The sequence below is a fragment of the Crinia signifera genome, chromosome 4 (genome assembly GCF_055691185.1).
Source record: "Crinia signifera chromosome 4, ASM5569118v1, whole genome shotgun sequence".
NCBI classification, from domain to species: domain Eukaryota; kingdom Metazoa; phylum Chordata; class Amphibia; order Anura; family Myobatrachidae; genus Crinia; species Crinia signifera.
The window spans coordinates 307929456-307949034 of NC_139220.1; the positions used below are offsets into that span (position 1 = coordinate 307929456).

At 50.7% G+C, this 19579-nt stretch overlaps 1 protein-coding gene across 1 annotated transcript; it reads right to left on the bottom strand.

Moving 5' to 3' along the window:
* Positions 1-5537: 5537 nt before the first annotated feature.
* Positions 5538-19202, bottom strand: MRI1 (methylthioribose-1-phosphate isomerase 1). Its single transcript, XM_083185380.1, has 6 exons — positions 18998-19202; positions 12884-13119; positions 12615-12787; positions 7829-8005; positions 5911-6135; positions 5538-5832 (listed from the first exon to the last, which is right to left on the bottom strand). Exons 1-6 carry the CDS (start codon positions 19127-19129, stop codon positions 5711-5713), a joined length of 1065 nt encoding a protein of 354 aa, XP_083041506.1. The 5' UTR covers positions 19130-19202; the 3' UTR covers positions 5538-5710.
* Positions 19203-19579: the final 377 nt, after the last annotated feature.

Sequence of the window (19579 nt, forward strand, 5' to 3'; positions counted from 1 at the left end):
GCCAATATACTACTAGTACGGGATCAGTACATTGTAAAATAAAAAGTGATATTTGTTCTGTACTGGGAGAGCAGGATTATGGCAGTGCATCATACATTGAGTATAGCGAATGATGAGGGACTGTCACAGCCGGATGGTCATTTTAAGCGACAGCGTACGTTTATGGTGGCATTTTCACATTTCTCCGAGTTGTCTAAACTTATTGGGGGGGGCCTGGTAGACACCTGTTAAAAGGGTTGTCGTTCCCAGTAGTTTTGAGAGTCTTTACCCCTTGCCTGCTGGCAAGAAGTTTCTGTAGTGCAGTGGTTATGGCCTTCATATTATCTGTCACCTGCAAGGGCCGAGTCTCTGAATGACTCTCATCTTGGATGTCTTCTCGCCACCTCAAACTCAATATTTCCAAAACTGAATTACATTCCCACCAGCTAAGAACAGTTACCATCCTGAGATCTCAGTCACTGTTGACAACTCGACAATCTACCCTACCCCACAAGCTCATTACCTAGGCGTCACGACTCTGACCTGTCCTTTCTTCCCCACATTCAATCGGTCTCCAAATCATGTTACATGCATCTAAAACACATATCCAAAATACGACCCTATCTCACACAAGACTACTACTACTAAATCTCTTATTCATGCACTCATTATATCCCACATTGATTATTGCAATAGTCTCCTAACTGGTCTTCCCAAGAACTCGGCACTGCAATCCATTGTAAATGCTGCTGCTTGGCTGATCTACCTAGCAAGATGCTCATCGTCTGCTAATCCGCTCTGCCAGTCCCTTCATTGGTTGCCTGTATCTTACCGTATTCAATATAAAACACTTCTACTCGCATATAAAGCTATTAACCATACTGCACCAGCTTATATCTCTTTACTTATCACAAAATATCTCCCATCTTGACCACTCCGCTTCGCTCTGCGTCTCTCTTCTGCACGGATCACTAGCTCCCATTCACTATTACAGACTTTAATTGGGCTGCTCCCATCCTATGGAATGCCCTTCCACGCACAATAAGACTCTCTGCTAGCCTCCAAACATTGAAGCTTTCCCTGAAAACTCACCTCTTCAGGCAAGCCTATCATATTTAAGTTCTATACGCATAACCCTCTGAGGCTGGGGTAGCCAACCCTAGTCCTCGAGAGCTACCAACAGTGCATGTTTTGCAGGTCTCCTCACAGAATCACAAGTGAGCTAATTAGCTCCATCTGTGTATCTTTTAAAATGTGTCAGTGATTAATGAGTGCAGCTGTGCAGCAGCTAGGTTGTCTGGAAAATGTGAACTGTTGGTAGCTCTCGAGGGCTAGGGTTGGCTACCACTGCTCTGAGGCATAACCTTCTGGACTTGTAACTTGGTGGGACTGCTATGCTATTACTGGTGCCTGTCCTTGTGTTTCCCTCCTATATCCCTATAGATTGTAAGCTTGCAGCAGGGCCCTCTTACCTCCAAATCTGTTGTTGCCCAGTCTGTTTTATCGCTGTCAACAATTGTAAAGCGCAACAGAATCTACTGCGCTATATAAGAAACTGTAAATAAATTAAAAAGTTGCGGTTTAACTAGCTTTACTGAAAAAAATGTTATCCCATTTGGCCACAAGATGGCAGTGTTTGACAATGTATTGGGTATAATGGGCAGAGAGAGAGAACACTAGGAATGAAGGACCTGCAAAGTGGCAAACCAACTTAATAAAGGAATAGTGGAAGGGAAGGCAAACCGGATTGTCTGGTACCCTTAGGTCGTAGAAAGGACAATGCAAGGAATGCTTTGCAACCAAAAACAGAGTTTTACTTGGCAACTTTAGGAAGAAAAAGGTTTATGTATTGAGAAGAGAACCAGAAGATAGAAGGAACTGGAAACCGTGTATGCTTCGAGGCAGGGATTGTAAACGCAGTATATTGTAGATCAGTATGGTCTCCAATAGGAGAGAGAGAGAGAGAGAGAGAGAGAGAGAGAGAGAGAGAGAGAGAGAGAGAGAGAGAGAGAGAGATTTTTATGGGAAGAGAGAGAATGAGAGAAAGGAGCAAGAAAGATGGGATCAGGGAGAAAGGAATGAGAGACGGGAGAGGGAGATAGGAGTCAGTCATAGTGAGAGATAGAGGTGTAACTCTGGTAGGTAATGGAGTCATCTGCCACCGGTCTCCTGCTCCCAAGGGGGCACCTCTCCTCCCCTGTGAGTTTGAATCAGTTCATTGAGAGCCATCGATATCGCTTCTGTGGCTGACTCCCCCTCCTAGCAGGACCAGGCATCACACTATTTTAAACATTAAATACATACATATATTTATATAAGGTGCTCTGTGTGTGTGCGCGCGTGTGTGTGGGGGGGGGGGGTGGGCACCAACCTCTGGGCAACTGAGACAAACTTACTGGCGATAGATGTAGACAGAAGAAGGGAGACAAAGAGGGAGAGAAACAATGTCATGGAGAGACAATGGGCCTTATTTTGGTTCATTCTTTCTGACAAAATCCTTCTTAGATGGGCAAAACCATGTGCACTGCAGGTGGGGCAGATGTAACATGTGCAGAGAGAGTTAGATTTGGGTGGGGTTTTACTTCAAAGTGAGATCTATATTGCAGTGTAAAAATAAAGCAGTCAGTATTTTCCCTGCACAGAAACAAAATTACTCACCCAAATCTAATTCTCTCTGCACATGTTACATCTGCCCCCCTGCAGTGCACATGGTTTTGTCCATCCAAGAAGGATTTTGTCAGAAAGAATGAACCAAAATAAGGCCCTATGTCAGGAAAAGAGAGTTAGAGAGACACTGTCAGGGAGACTAAAAGATCTTAATATGTATACTTTGGAGCAGAGAAGGGAAAGGGGGGACATGATACAAACTTTCACATATATCAAAGGTTTTAACAAGGTCCAGGTGGGAGACATTCTTCACAGGAAGAGGAGCAGCAGAACACGAGGACATGCACTGACACTGGGGGGAGGAAGGTCCAGGTGGGAGACATTCTTCACAGGAAGAGGAGCAGCAGAACACGAGGACATGCACTGACACTAGAGGGAGGAAGATTCAGGGGAAATTTGAGGAATAATTACTTCACAGAAAGAGTAGTAGATAAGTGGAATAGCCTCCCATCAGAGGGGGTAGAGGCAAATACAGTAGCACAATTTACACATTCTTGGGATAAGAAATAAGGATCAAATACTGTATGGTTGGGGGTAACATGTTTAAAAAAAGGGGCAGACTAGATGGACCAAGTGGTTCTTATCTGCCGTCAAATTCTGTTTCTATGAGAGTGGGAGACAGTGTTAAGGACAGAGGGAGAAAAACCGTGGACAGCATCATCAGACAGATCCTGCTCCAGGGCTGACACCTACCTCCTGCTGGGAAGTTGACCGATTCTCCCATAACAAATTTTGACACGTCCAATTTATGGAAAGTGGTTTGTGACTGTGTAATCTAGTCATAATTCAACCGACCGGCGCTGCACTTTATATTCCAACCAATATCTACTGTACCAGGATTTGTGCATCATAATATTGCTTTTAATAATACTTCTATGTGTACACATACTGGTTTATTCATTTCTGAGATTAGTGTAGGTTTTTAAGCACCCCCACCCCTTTCCGGGAACAGTTTCCCCTCCCCCTCGGGGAAATTATGCCCCCCTCCTCCCAGTAAAGACACCCCACCCTGCCTTACCTAGCCGCGATGGCCTGCCGCCACGACCCGCAGATTTCTAGCCTGCTTGGTCCCGGTGAAAATGTCCCTCACAAAATGGCCGCCCCCTAACAGCAGACTGTTTTTAAGGATGCTAGAGTAGGCCGCAGCCTCCTCAAACCCGTTCTGTTTGAGGGGGCGGCCACTTTGTACAGGATACTTTTCATAAGGTGCCAGCCAGGAGGAGCGCCGGACCAGGGTGTCCACTCCCGGCGGCAGCGTAGCAATAGCTCCCGCAGACCCCCGGCGTCCACACCTACAGGTCTGCGGTGCTATTGTTACGCCACTGGTAGAACAAATTCTCATTTTGACAGTACATTTGCTAGAGAACACAACCACACTGGAGCAATTAGCGGAAGAGGAAAATAAGTGCCTGATTCTGTTTGGCTCAATAAGCTGCTAAGATCGCAGCTTACCACCCAAAGAGCCCGCCCCTGAATGCTCCCCGCCGCCGATTCACTTTACTACCATGTGAGGGGGGCGTATAACCAAGACACATCCCTTGGCATGCTGCCACTGCAGGAGAAATCATTCGATGGTCACCGACCATCGATTGATTTCTTCTGGCTTCGCAAATTAAAGTCAGGACGGGCGGCTGTCACGGAGATCGGCTCACGGCTCGGGGACTATGCAAGTCGCCAAAGCGGTTCGCAAAGGCGACCTGCACATACACATAAAAGACACGCGCTGTCCCACAACCATCGGGACGGGGCTGAACTTGCAGCAAAGCAAGAAGATTAGAATCACCTCCTAAGGGCCTAATTCAGGTTGGCTCGCAAAAGCAAAATTGTTCTTTAATGGGCAAAACTGCAGTTGGGGCAGATGTAACAGGTGCAGAGAGTGTGCGGTGTGTGTTCAAACTGAAATCCAAATTGCAGTGTAAAAATAAAGCAGCCAGTATTTACTCTGCACAGAAACAAAATAACTCACCCAAATAGAACTCTCTCTGCACATGTTACATCTGTACTGGTTTCCTAGCACGGTGCCACCGATTTACACTGTATGGCATCGGGTCACATCGCATCACATGCGACGCAATTAGACCCGATTTTTAATTGTACAGCCACCCTGATGGCTGATTCCTATGTTAAATGCCCCCCAGACCTGATTTTTAATTGTATACCCACCCTCATGGGTAATTACTATGTCAATATATAGTGTGGCAAACGCAGCGAACCACCAAGCCCGAAGCGCACGCGCATTCCTTCACATGTATTCCGCGTCCGCTCGCCGCGCTTCAGACTCGATGGCTCGCTGCGCTTGCCACACTATAAAAAAATATGAAAAGGTCGGATGATGCGTACCGCCGCCCCTCACAGGCTCGCCACGCTTCGGGTTGGCGTTGATCGTGGCATGGCGTTAACAATGTGGGGGCATTTTACATACTAATTAACCATCATGGTGGGTATACAATTAAAAATCGGGTGGGGGGGGGGGGGGGGGGGGAGGCATTTAACATTGTACAGCCACCCTGATGGCTGATTACAATGGAAAAACGGGTATAATCGCGTCGCATCGCATGCCATTGTAATGGCATGCAACGCGATTTTAAAATTGTATAGGAATGTGTTAACACACTTAAAATCGGGTCTGATCTGGTCCCATCACATACCTTAAGTTACGGTATGCAATGGGACCCGACGGGCGCCGTGCTAGGAAACAAGTACCGTTACATCTGCCCCACCTGCAGTGCAAAATGGTTTTGTCCATTAAAGAAGGAGTTTGCTTTTGAAAACCAACCTGAATCAGGTTCTAAGTCAGATGGAACTCTCTGACACAGAAGGTCACACATCCTGTACTCGGGTGACCACCATACGCCCTACAAATGACCCAAACAGAACTCCACACAGACCTGTTACAGTGGAAGCATTGATCCATGCAAATTTATTATAAAAATGTAGTTAAGGCAGTGGGGACAAGAAGATTGGGGAGGGGGGCTCACAGTAAATGTACAATGTGGTTTGCATAGGTTGCAGACTAGGCTTTGGGAACTGCATTGGTTCGCCATGTGAAACGCCACACAGAATGTTAAGGATTTCTCCTGAGGCCATCTACCAGCTCTCCCGGTGTGAAGACGCCATGCTCTGTAATTATTCCAGTGATCAGTTCGTGGGGAGTGACATCAAAAGCAGGGTTCCAGACCTGAATGCCTGTGAGGAGAAGGAAGTCATCATACCTAGCAGGAATCGGACAAATCATCATCTAACACTTGTTCCACCGCCACCCACCTGGAGCCGCCACACGGACGCCATTTATGTCGGTCAACTCGCGACTGGGCCTCTCCTCGATCACAATGCTGCTTCCTGTGGGCAAGCTGAGGTCACATGAGGTGCTGGGTGCGGCCACGTAGAAAGGGATTCCGTGGTACTTGGCAGTGATGGCCAACTGGTAGGTTCCGACCTTATTGGCAGTGTCGCCATTGGCAACCACTCGGTCGGCTCCCACCACAACAGCTGGGGACAGGAATGGAATTGGATGAGGGAAAAGCAAAATCAACTTTCTTATTCTTCCTAGATGGGTATTACAATTATATTGGTGCTAATAATCATCAATAAGTTATTACCAACCATTATTACCAAATATTTCCAATGCAAGAAGGTAGAGTGACGGACTAGAGACAATTTATGCTGATGAAGGTGATCTTATTATCAGTATACTGTAGGGAACACAATGCCCACACATTATTGGTGAACATCCATTGGCCACCATTGCATTTGTGGTAACATTTTTAGGCCTTAAACTATTTCTATGTGGACATGTCCCGACGGTTCTCACTGTAGCCGCACTCATGCCAACGTCAGGCCTGCTATGACCAAATCATCCAAATTTACTGACAAAATGGCCGCATGCAGATCACCCTATATGATAGCAAGGGTCAGCATCAGGCTATTCTCTTAGTGCAGGGGTCAGGGAACTTTTACCCCAAAATATATTTAGATATGCGGATGTTACCACACAGTACACAGTCTGGCAGCCATTGATGATGATAACTACATAGCTGTGTGTGGTGCATAATTTATACCACACACAGCCATACATGGTCATTATCATAATTAATGGCTGCCAGGCTGTGTGTGGTAAAGCCATTGATAATGTGATGTCCAGGCAACTATTAGTGCCAGTATAACAAGATGATATAGTGACAGTCTGTGCACATTTTCCCCTAGATTAGAGATGGGTATACACTGACAGGAGCCTATAACCAGGCAAAGAAACTCAGCACCACAGCAGCAGTACAGACTGCGCACTGCCGAGATGGCGCAGCAACTAGCCAACTCTACTGAAGAAGCGGGCTGACTTGGAGGCGCGGCCCCGGGCATAACACGGGGAAGAGTGTTATACACAAGGGCCTGACGCTCTGCACTGCATCAGGTCCTTGTACACTACAGTGCTGTAACACACACAGCCCACACTGCACTGCGTCAGGTCCTTGTACACTACCGTACTATAACACACACAGCCCGCACTGCACTGCGTCAGGTCCTTGTACACTACAGTACTGTAACACACACACACAGCTCGCACTGCGTCAGTCCTTGTACACTACAGTACTATAACACACACAGCCCGCACTGCACTGCGTCAGGTCCTTGTACACTACAGTACTATAACGCACACAGCCTGCACTGCACTGCATTAGGTCCTTGTACACTACAGTACTGTAACATACACAGCACGCACTGCATCGGGTCCTTGTACACCACAGTACTATAACACACACAGCCCGCACTGCGTCAGGTCCTTGTACACTACAGTAGTATAACACACACAGCCCGCACTGCATCAGGTCCTTGTACTGTAACACACACAGCCTGCACTGCGTCAGTCCTTGTACACTACAGTACTGTAACACATACAGCCGGGCATGTGCATAGACTATATGAAATTAAATTCCTGGGGGTAATGGACGGTCGCGCTGCCGAGACACAGTAGGGCATGCATATAGATTCATATGCATGCCCGGCTGTGTCTCAGCAGCGCGACCATCCATTACCACCAGGAATTTCAATTTTACCCCGTTTGGGGTAATTTACCCCTTTCCCTGACCGTTGTCTTAGTGAGAAACAATAACACCGTAGAACCACAAGTCTTATCGATGACAACAAGGACAAAAGACTGAAGCGGTTACTTCCATGTGGCACTCACCGCTGACCTGGCGTTCTCTCATAGTGACTGCCGCCATGCTGTCTGTGATGAGAGTGGCTGGAATCTTCTCAAATACCAACTCGTAAGCGGTGAGCCTGGAGCCCTGGTTATAGGGGCGAGTCTCTGTGCAGAAAACCTGGGACAGACGGCCAAGGGCGTGAAGGGAGCGCACCACACCTGCCACAGAACCACAGCAAATACATAAAGATCAAGCAAAGTAATGTAGACGGCTTCATAACTGCAGCCTGGTGAAAGCAAGACTGAAGGATTAGGGGACACTTTGACCACACGTAGATGTTGAGATGAACAATTAAAATGTTGATGGTCAAGGTGAACATGGAGCTGGCTAGTGTGGTAGATGACTGCATACGTAGACTGACAGCCATGTTCCCATCAAGTTCTTCAGAAATCCTCATAATGGTCTACACTTTCATTACTGGTTAGAGTCTCATCCACAATGCAATACCAGGCCGACTGCACAATACCTAGTGTTCCCGCTTGGCTGACTTAGCAGGGCGCTGCACCCTGCCCGATTTTTAAAGGGCAAAATGCGCCCTGCCACTCTGGCAGCGCCCCGCTAAAACAGCCTGCCTCCTACTGTTATGGTGATACCGGGGAAGCCCGGCGCCACAGTATATAGTGGTGCCTGGCGCTTCCCCGGCAGTGCAGAGCCTTCGGGGCCGGGGCCGCCCCTTTTCGTCACAGTGCAGCCCGGGCACGCCCCCATTGTGACATTGGCGGCCTGGGACCGCCCAGAACAGTGATGTCGGCGGGCCTGGTCCGCCCCCTTGACGCTACCCCCGTGCAGCGGCGCCCTGCCCGCCCCTGTTCCTAGAAGGAACACTAATACCAGTGTCTATGGTCAGTATAAGCGACACTGGAGAACTTGGGGGCAACATATATTCTAGGAAATGATTATTTTGGATAACACTTTTTGGCTTACTATGGTAATGAAAGCTTACCCAAATGTCTTGTTGGAGAAGGTGTGGGTCAAGAGGCACTTTGCTCCATATTTTTTGGGACTGTCCTAGAGTGGTAAGCCTATGGAAATTTATCCATGGCCTAATATCACAGATTACAGACTTAGTTATTCCGTTCGCCCCTCCTTTTTTCTTATTACCCCCAAAGCATTCCTAATATTTCAAAAGATACCCAAAAACTTATTTGGTACATGACCAGTGCAGTAAAAATAAAGATTGCTTTTCACTGGAAGTCACAAACATTCCATCTAGAAGTGCAATGTTTGCAGCAATTTGGGACATGGAATACATAGCCAGCATTGTGGAAGATAAATCATCACCTTTCAAAGAGATCTGGGCACCATGGTTAACATACCATAACCTACCACCTCCATATTATTTTGGGCGATAACCCTCAGGTTCAGGGGGTAAGGAAATGAAAGGGCCACGAGAAGGGGATAATAACCGTAGTGACATGGTTTACCCTGTTTCTTTTCCTCTTCCCCCTGCCCTTAATGATGTATATGTCTATTGATGTATTATCTGTAAAACTTCTAATAAACAATTTATTTGAGGTAATGGAGGCCATCTTCCTAGCAATGGGACAGAATCATGGCAAACAATAATTGTTGCCTAGCAGTGGGCTGTAACCAAGCAACGGGTGCCATCTTCTTAGCAATGGGCTTTAACCATGGCAGCCAGTAACTGTAGCCTAGCAGTGGGCTGTAACCATGGCAACAGGTGCCATTGTCCTAGCAATGGGCCATAACCATGGCAACCAGAAACGGTAGCTTAGCAGCCTGGCTGTAACAATGGCAATATGTCCAAATGTTTCCTAGTATTTTTTTGAGTCAAAACTATAAAAGTACTAGTTGGGAGCACCCTTATGTTTAGGCTACCCGCTATATCTGTTAGTTGAATACATTTAAATGCAATTTCATTTAATTGGAGCTCCCTCATATTTTAAATCATTAACGTATTTACTAAAAAAAATAGGTTATACCATGAACATAGAGGCTTGCCCATTCATACAGATGCACTCAAACACAACATATTAGAATGGTTTGCTGGTGACTTCTGGTAGTTATGCCAGGATCTGTCTAACTTAAATGTAGGTTATGTTCATTTTTTTGAGGAATCTGTTAATGAATTGAACCAGCACAAAGCACAATACTCCACAGGTACATTGGGCCTGAAGACATGACCATGCAGAGACAGAGGGGCCTTTATATATTGGGGGAAATTTACAAAGATGTGTATTCTACAGTTCACATGGGATGTTGCTGTGGACAACCAATCAGATCCTGTCTACTATGTTCTAGAGCTGTGGTAGCCAACCCTAGTCCTCAAGAGCTACCAACAGTGCATGTTTTCCAGGTCTCCTCACAGAATCACAAGTGAGCTAATTAGCTCCATCTGTGGATCTTTTAAAATGTGTCAGTGATTAATGAGAGCTCTCGAGGGCTAGGGTTGGCTACCACTGTTCTAGAAGGTGCTAAATCAATAAGAAGTAGATTCTGATTGGTTGCCCATAGCAACATCACATGTGAAGTAGAATACACTTAGTAAATTAGTACATTTCCCCCATTATCTGGTACAGGGCGGATCTCAATGGTTTTTCAGAATATTTAGTTTTTTTGTTTTTTTCCACCACCGCCCATTTTTTTTTTTTTTTTTTTTAAACTTACAGATGTAGCGCTGCTCATCCAGTGCCGAGACTTGCCAGACCACCCCCCACTGGCGAATAGCGCTACATCTGACTGGTATGTGCGTCCCAGTTTCCCGTCAGAGTGGGGACGGGAACCATGCCTGTCTCCGCTTCAGGGAGATGAGCAGGGTTAGGGGGAAGGGGGAGCAGGGAGGTGGGGGAATGCAGGGGGGACCCGGGTGGAGCCCCGTTGTAAGGGGACGCGCGTGCGGGGGCTTCCGCATGGTGAATCCACCGCCAGCCCCTGCAAAGATGAGCTGCGCCACAATTGTCCACAACAGCCTCAGGGATCCTCTTCAGTGGCATTCCCAGTCCCTGGGGTGCATTGCGCGGGCGCACCTGAGACATCAACGGCAAGCCCGCACACTTAAAGAGGATCCTGAAGGCCGCCGTGGACGTCGGGGGACCAGGTAAGTATGAAAAATAAAAAAAATCCAAAATCCCTTATCCAAAATGCGCATGGTCCCTAGGATTTGGGATAAGTGATACTCAAATTGTATTAGACCAAGTAGTTATTTGTTATCGCTGTGGAAATAAGAAATGAGCGTCTGCCCAGATGTGTACCTGATCACTAATGTGTTTTTAATTATCTGTCAGTGCTACAGGGGGAGGCAGTGATACATCACCCACGCGTGGCTCAGGCTGGCTTCCACCAGGCTTCTCCTGTAGGGTCCAGGACCAGTGACCATCTCACCCTTGCTCCTGACTGCACTAAGGGGTTTATTTACCAAGATAGAAGTTGCTGTGGGAAACCAATCAGATTCTAGCTTGTATCTTCTAGAACATGGGTCTTCAACCTGTGCCCATCCAGATGTTGTGAAACTACATGTTCCAACATGCATTGCCACATTTTTTTCCTATAAGAGCATGCCAAAACTGCCAGGGCATGATGGGAAATATAGTTCCACAACATCTGGAGGGACACAGGTTGAAGACCTGTGTTCTAGAAGATGCTAAATAAGTAAGTAGAATCTGATTGGTTGCTATGGGCAACATCCCATCTTCGATAGAACTCCCATTCGAGAGGCGCTCAGCTTACCGATTCAATCAGGATCAAGCAAACGCGTATTTTGCGCATGTGCAATCCCCGACAACAAACGGCTTTGGCGAGTTACACACTCGCTGGCTCGTTCATTACGGGGAGGGTGGGCCAGGGGGGGGCAGAGACGTCACTGGACCATGGGAACGCCCAGCGTTTTATGGGCATCCCCCTGAAAACGCTGGGCGTTCCCATGGGTTCGCGGGCAGGCCAATGCCACCGCCACGTCTTCAGCATTGTGCTCGTAACGGACTTCTGTTTGCGGAGGCATATGAGGGGGTATGTTTTCGTACACATCCCCCTGGCATGGTACCGAGGGGATTCGGCGTCGCGGGGGGGTGCGGTTATTCAGTGGGCGAGCCTGAGGTTGTTTACTGATCAAACCTGAAATCAGGGCCTAAGGGGGACATTTACTAAGATGGGAGTTCTAGTTCAGATGGGAGGTTGCTATGGGGACAACCAATCAGAATCTACTTCTTACTTATTTAGCACCTTCTAGAAGATCATAGAGAATCTGATTGGTTGCCCATAGCAACAGCTCATCTGAAATAGAACTCCCATCTCTGTCATTTCCCCCTAAGCTCCTGGTTCAGGTGCGGTCAGAGATCCTATAACTTCCTCTGAAGCAGCAGTCAGCGCTGTCTGGTGACGCAGCAGGTGGCGTCTATTACATGCAGGCTCCTCCCGCTGCAGTACTGATCTGACCTGCCCCCTAGGACACAACATCTGATCTCTCACCCACGGTGCCGCCCATCGCAGAGGCCAGGAAGTCTCCATCCAACTACGAAGATCCCTGGCCTCTGCCCTCCCCCAAGCGGTGGCCACATTCCTCCGTTTTCTTAACCAGAGCAAGTCGCCGCCCCCTCCCCACCTACAAAAGGGCATTAGACTATAAATCAGCGTGAGTGCGTGCTATGTAGCAGGACCCGTTTGAAAAGAATGGGTGCGGAATCGAAAAAGAAAAAAAATGGGGGGTGGGGTACAAATATGACGAAAGACTCTTTTGCTGTGCGGATCTGAGTTGTCCTTTCACGTATCTAGGTCACATACCGAAAAATCATAGCATTAGTGTTCTCTTACCCAGAGCGGTGCCATAGCCAGCGGTAGCCAGTGACCCTGTGTTGCAGTGGGTCATTATGCAGACCCCACCTGTGGCCTTTGTGGTCTGAAGGATGTGCTGTGCTCCTAGGTCTCCGATCTTGCGATTGTCCTTGACATCCTTCTCTAGAAGGTCTTCTGCCCACTGGATCACACTGAGAGGAGGACAGAGAGTGCCGGGATTGAGGTGAGAGGTAAAGAGCACTAGGGGGTGGAATAACTAGGACATGTATGGCCGGTCTATGGTCTACCTTTCTGTTAGCCCCTTGACGGTGGCCTCCGGCTGCTCCGCCATCTGTGCCAAGAATGAATTCAGCTCGTCTCCCGCTCTCTTCATGTTGACCGCGGTTGGCCGGGCGCTGACTAAGTGATCCATTGATTCCCGGACAAAGGTGACAAGGTCTGGAACCTGCTGCGGGGGGCTGGAGGCCAGCTCAACCGCCAAGCTAAGGGACCCCACAATGGCGATTGCTGGAGCTCCACGGACCTGGACAAGACAATGCAGCTTGCTTACTCTAGTGGTTTTAAATGATTTCTTACTTTTGGTAATGATCGTGTTCTACAGAGAATGGAAGCTTCAATATCATTGTGTATGGATATCAGAATGTGCTTATAATCTACATGTTACTGTAGTTACACCTGTGCTATGCATATAATCTGTTATTATGGGCATCTCAATGGGTTTAGCCAGCTGTAATAGACTTGACATTTTTTTAAATCCTAGAATGTTACATCCACAGGGGGGCAGTGTAATGTCTTTGTGGACAAGCACAAACACAGCGGTTCTCAAACTGTGGGTGCTGACCCCAAAGTGGGTCCCGACATTCACAGCATGGGGTTCCGAGTCCATCAGAGCGATTACTTTTCTAATCTCAGTCAGCGATTACCAGTTTTTGTTGCTGCAGTGATTGATAGGCAGCTCATCCCTTCATCCCTTTGCCCTGCTTTTAGTCAGCCTAGGGGGGGCCACGGGGATTCTGGTAATTGTAGCTCCCGACATCGCTGACTGCTCTTCGGGGTGGGTGAGGGGGGTGCCAGCCAAGACTACATCTCCTGGGGTGTACTGCAGGGGGGGGGGGGGGGTAAGAATCATCAGGCACATCTCAGTGATTCCTCCCAAGAACCCCTGAGCCTCATCTCCGTACCCAGGGGAAGGCAAAGCGAGCGCACATCGCAGAGCACAAGTTCCGCCATTGCCATGGTTGCACAGGATTTGCACTGATGGGTGGGTAAAGAGGCCCGGAGGGCCCCAAGAAGCGGGTGAGTGCCATTAACAGGATACTCAGGTCACCCTGGGGCTCCGAGTAGATGATGTAACCTGACACCCCAGCCTGGTCCGCTGGCTCACTGGGAGATATTTTGCACCTGCCATGAAGAAAGATGGTGACTGCTGAGGAGAGGGTTGAGTCTGTAGTGTGCAGGGTGGGACTCGGCCATATCTGATCACTTTAAATATTTTAAACTAGGTGATTCATCGCGCCCTACGGGCGCTCTTCACACCGGCGTAAGGGGCTACGCCCCTTAATTTGTGAACATTTGTATTGTGAGAAATATGGTTAGAATTGTATGAAAGATGCCCTGTATTGCAGCTTCTGTCAGTGGGTGAGGGTCCAGCGTGGCAGCACAGGAGTACCGGACGGTGGCCCTGAGTCAGTGTCTCCTCCTACTGGGTGGGAGTTAGGGTGCATGAGAGCAGGAGGCTGGGATATGAGGCATAATAGGGGTATGTGGGCAACACAGCGTCAGCGATTACCCAGTGGTGGAAGTTACGGTTCAGGAGAGCAGGAAGCTGGGTAGTGATAGGGGTGTGTGGGCATACGGGGGACTAAAGAGGGTGGTGGACACTGTGCAGCTTCTGCCAGTGGGTGAGGGTCCAGCGTGGCAGCACAGAAATACAGGAGTCAGTGTCTCCTCCGACTGGGTGGGAGTTAGGGTGCATGAGAGCAGGAGGCTGGGCGCTAAAGCATGATAGGGGAATGTGGGCAACACAGGGTGAGCGGGTCTCCACTGGCGGAAGTTACGGGGCAGGAGAACAGGAGGCAGGGCAGTGTCCTCCCACATTGATGGCAAAAGTATTCAACATCGGCCATAAACCATCGATTATTTGAAAATCATTGATGGTCGATGGGCATCCCTAGAACTGGAGGAGGGTGAAGGACAGTATGCAGCTCCCGGCAGTGGGTGAGCGTCTCCTCCCACTGGGAGGGAGTGAGCGTGCATGAGAGCAGGAGGCTGTATAATAGTGGTATGTGGGCAAGACATTGATAAAAGTTGTGGAGCTAGTGCAGAGGGCAGTGGGGAAACCTGCAGTGCGGCAGCCAGGGCCGGATTTCCCACCTAGGGGCGGTACCTGCTTGTGGTGGTACAGGATCCCCCATTGTCACGGGGGTACGTGAAATGCGGGAGCGGGGGCCGCGGTGGTCCGCTGGGGGGTGGAATTGCCGGAAGGGGGTCAGGGGGGTCTGCAAATTGCGGGAGGGGGGGTGGTGTGTGGGGATCCACGGTTAGCGGGAGGGGGCGGGGGTCCGCAAATCGTGGGCGGGGGCGCGGGGGGGCTTGAATCGTGGGAAGGGGGGTTCGCAAATTGCGGGAGGGGGGTTGTCGGGGTTAGTAAATTGCGGGAGGGGGGGTTGCGGAGGTCCGTGAATTGCGGGAGGGGTCATGAATCGCAGGAGGGGGGGTGTGGGGGGTTGCCGTGAATTGCATGAGGGGGGCGTGAATCAAGGGAGGGTGGGCGCAGGGGGGTGGTGCGGGGGTCCGTGAATCGCGGGAGGGGGCATGAATCGCGGGAGGGGGGGTCGTGGGGGGTTCCGAATCGCAGGAAGGGGGGTGTGGGGGGTGCCGTGAATTGCGTGAGGGGGGCATGAATCGCGGGAGGGGGGGTCCCCGAATGTGTGAATTACGGGGCGGTCGCAAATCGCGAGAGGTGCCGAGGGGGCCCGCAAATCGCGGGAGGGGGGCGCTACGGGGGGTTTCGTGAATCGCGGGAGGGGGGTCGTGGGGGGTTGCGAATCGCAGGAAGGGGGGTGTGGGGGGTGCCGTGAATTGCGTGAGGGGGGCATGAATCGCGGGAGGTGGGGTCCCCGAATGTGTGAATTAGGGGGCGGTCGCAAATCGCGAGAAGTGCCGAGGGGGCCCGCAAATCGCGGGAGGGGGCCGCTACGGGGGGTTCCGTGAATCGCGGGAGGGGGCGGGGCGAATTGCGGGAGGGGGGGTCGCAAATCGCAGTAGGGGGAGTGCCGTGAATCGCGGGAGGGGGGGTCGCGGGGGGCCCTTTTAATGCCTGGAGGGGGGTCGCAGGGGCCCTGCGAAACGCGGGAGGGGGCTCGCGGGAGGGAGGGGTCGCTGGGGTCCCGCGATTCGCGGGAGGGTCGCGGGGGTCCCGCGAATCGCGGGAGGGGGTGGTCGCGGGGGTCCCGCGAATCGCGGGAGGGGGTGGTCGCGGGGGTCCCGCGAATCGCGGGAGGGGGTGGTCGCGGGGGTCCCGCGAATCACGGGAGGGGGGGTCGCGGGGGTCCCGCGACTCGCAGGAGGGGGGAAAGCAGGGGTCCCGCGACTCGCGGGAGGGGGGGTGCGGGGTCCCGCGAATCGCGGGAGGGGGGGGGTCGCGGGGGTCCCGCGATTCGCGGGAGGTGGGGTCGCGGGGGCCCCGCGATTCGCGGGAGGGGGGGTGCGGGGTCCCGCGAATCGCGGGAGGGGGGGGTCGCGGGGGTCCCGCGATTCGCGGGAGGTGGGGTCGCGGGGGCCCCGCGATTCGCGGGAGGGGGGGTCGCGGGGGTCCCGCGATTCGCGGGAGGGGGGGTCGCGGGGGTCCCGCGATTCGCGGAAGGGGGGGTCGCGGGGGTCCCGCGAATCGCAGGAGGGGGGGTCGCGCAAATCGCGGGAGGGGGGGTCGCGGGGGGGTCCCGCAAATCGCGGGAGGGGGGGTCCCGCAAATCGCGGGAGGGGGGTCGCGGGGGTCCTGGCAGAGGGTAGGGATGTGCAGGAGTAATGGTGGATGGTGGCTGTGGAGTAATGGTGGATGGTGGGCGTGTACTGTAGCCCTGGCTGGGCGGGGGGAGGTGATGTCAAGGGGGTGGAACGTTAGACACATGAAACTGTTCTACACAGGAACGTTCTCCACAGTGGTTGAGTGACAGATCTGGCTAAATATATAAGAGATGCTTAGGGTTATTCCTGACCTATGCACAAATCCTGTAGTCAAGTGTTACTTTTTTTTTTTTTTTTTAATGTCTCTTTGTATATTTGTATTGTTTACAATTTATTTTCGTTTAATGTTCATTGTATGTGGACATTTTATGATAAATAAAGATTCTATTACTCTATTGAAAAGATAGAAAAGGGGGGCATGACCATGCCCCCCTTTTACCCATGGCCACACCCCTTCCCCAATTTGTACCGATTATTATGTGTGAGATGTTGGAGGGTGTGTCTGTGACATCATCCAATCACACATCAACCTGCTACTTGAACTCTGTTCTCGCTCTGTGACCTCATCCAATCACATATTAACATGTGACCTCATCCAATCACATATTAACATGCTACATGCACCAAGTCCTCGCTCTGTGACATCACTGTCCAATCACACACTAACCTGCTACATGCACCCCATCCCACACCCTCCAACATGACCCATTCCATTAAATACAAAATGCTCTGTTCCTGGACTTCCTTCTTACTGTATGATTGCTGTCACTTGTGGTGAAACATCCTTCTAATCAATCAACTAAACACAGGTGACAGCAATCATACAGTACCAACGAAGTCCAGGAGCAGAGCATTTTGTACCTAATGGAATGGGTCGTGTTGGAGGGTATGCCATCCTTGCACTGTGAACTCATCCAATCACTCACCAACTTTCTTCATGCACCCATCCTTGCTCTGTGACCTTTTCCAATCACACACTAACTTGCTACATGCACCCCCGTCCTCACTCTGACATCATCCAATCACACATATTGCTACATGCACCAGCCCTCTCCATGAGGGAGAAAATGCTCTGTTCCTGGACTTCACTGGTAATGTATGATTGCCATCACCTCTGGTGAAACACCTTCTCAATTATTTAGCTCCCCACAGGTGACGGCAATCATACATTACCAGGGAAGTCCAGGAACAGAGCATTTTCTCCCTCATGGAGAGGGTAAGGTAGGCAACCCTGGTCCCCACTCTGTGACCTCATCCAATCACACACACACTAACCTGCTACATGCACTCAGTGCTTGCCCTGCGACATCATCCAATCACACACACGTACCTGCTAAATGCACCCCGTGCTTTTCCTGTGACATCATCCAATCACACACTAACATGCTACATGCACCGTTTGAGACACATGTCCCATCCAAACAGCTCCCGGCACACCTGTCCCATTTCATAATTTCTTTGCCATATAGCAGCACCACCTGACTGGCAGCGCGACGAGCTGCAGGGTAAAAATATTTTTATTGATTATGGGGTATGGGTAAAAACCGGACCTGGACAAGACCTTGGAATGCCGGGCCGGACAACAAACGGACCTTGTAGGGTCCGGGAGTGCTGCCTGGGTAGATGCTAAATTGTGTTGGTCTAAAGGACCTTCCATGCCCAGGGAGAGGAGAAAGGCCGGGGGGCTTGCTCCTTCACTATCCACGCCACCACTGGTTGCCTTTAGTAAGGGCGTGTAGTAAAAACCGGAACGGTCCGGACCACACAGGGAGGCTGTAACCTCCCCTTCCCCATTTTCCTGGTGATAGCTGTCACAGGCATCCCCCCAGAAAAGACCCCCACCCCGGAACAGACATCAAACTCTGCATTCCGGAGCCTTTAGTGTCCAGTCCGGCGTTCCGGGTCTTGTCCAAGTGCAGTATTTACATATACCCGGGATTTTAGACCCGGTTCAAACCCGGGTTTTTAAAAATCCCAGGTCCATTACAGGTGCGCAGGACCTGGGATTTTAGAGGACCAAAATCCCGGGTAGAGCCTTTCAGACATACCCTGGTCCCGGGATTATGCTTGTGCACATGAAAAATCCCGGGATTTTGTTGTATGTCTGAAAGGGGTATTAGTCCCTTCATTATGCACCATACAGAGCATCATGACAGGACAACTCCATTGTCCATAGCAACCTATCAAGCTCATGCCTATTATTTTTTAGAAAGGGCACAATGCTAGCTAGAACCTGATTGGTTGCTAAGGGAAACTCCCACACTCATCAGACGTCCAGCTACACCATGATACTGCCATTGAGTTGAGATCTGTGAGTGTGACCCGGCGATCACATGAGGCGGGGGACGCGCACCGATTGGCCGGTGACGTCCACGCCCCCAACACATGCGTCCCCCGGTTACAGGCAGTGCTGGGCGGGATCGCGCCTCACTTACCTTCATGGTCCGGATGGCCTCGGCCCCCTCCCGCACCCCAGTCACCGGGTCATAGCGGCTCTCCTGCGGCAGCAGCAGCTGGTTCAGCACCTGCAGGGAGCCGCGGCTGTACCGTACAGACTCCAGCGACATGGCTGCTGCGGCGGTGGCAGCTGCGTTTCCGGGGGGCGGGGTTACAGTCACGTGGCTGCCGGTGCTAGGCGGGGTCTTCGCGGGCTGGTGGCAGCTGCTTATATATTGTGTGCAGTTACTACGCCGGCATCGCTGTACAGTGTTGTAGCAATTATCATTATTATCGCGACAGGAGCTCTGTCTACCTCACTGATGCCACCCTCTGACTATTGCCCCCTTCTCCCCATCACTGGTACCCTGTCTATAACTAATACTCCCTCCTCCCCATCACTGATAATACCACCCTCTAATGCCCCCCTCCTCACTATCACTGGTACCCCTCCTATGACTAATACCCTATCCTCCCCATCACTGGTACCACCCTCTAATGCCCCCTCCTCCCCATCACTGGTACCCCTTCTATGACCAATACCCCCTCCTCCCCATCACTGATAATACCACCCTCTAATG

What these genes read in the sequence shown, in the direction of transcription:
- MRI1 (XM_083185380.1), bottom strand. Translation starts at nt 19,129, where the DNA reads ATGTCGCTGGAGTCTGTACGGTACAGCCGCGGCTCCCTGCAGGTGCTG. An exon ending in GTCAAGGGGCTAACAGAAAG is followed by an intron (nt 12,788 to 12,883) that starts GTAGACCATAGA and finishes TCCTCCTCTCAG; the next exon opens with TGTGATCCAGTGGGCAGAAG. An exon ending in TGGCTATGGCACCGCTCTGG is followed by an intron (nt 8,006 to 12,614) that starts GTAAGAGAACAC and finishes GTTCTGTGGCAG; the next exon opens with GTGTGGTGCGCTCCCTTCAC.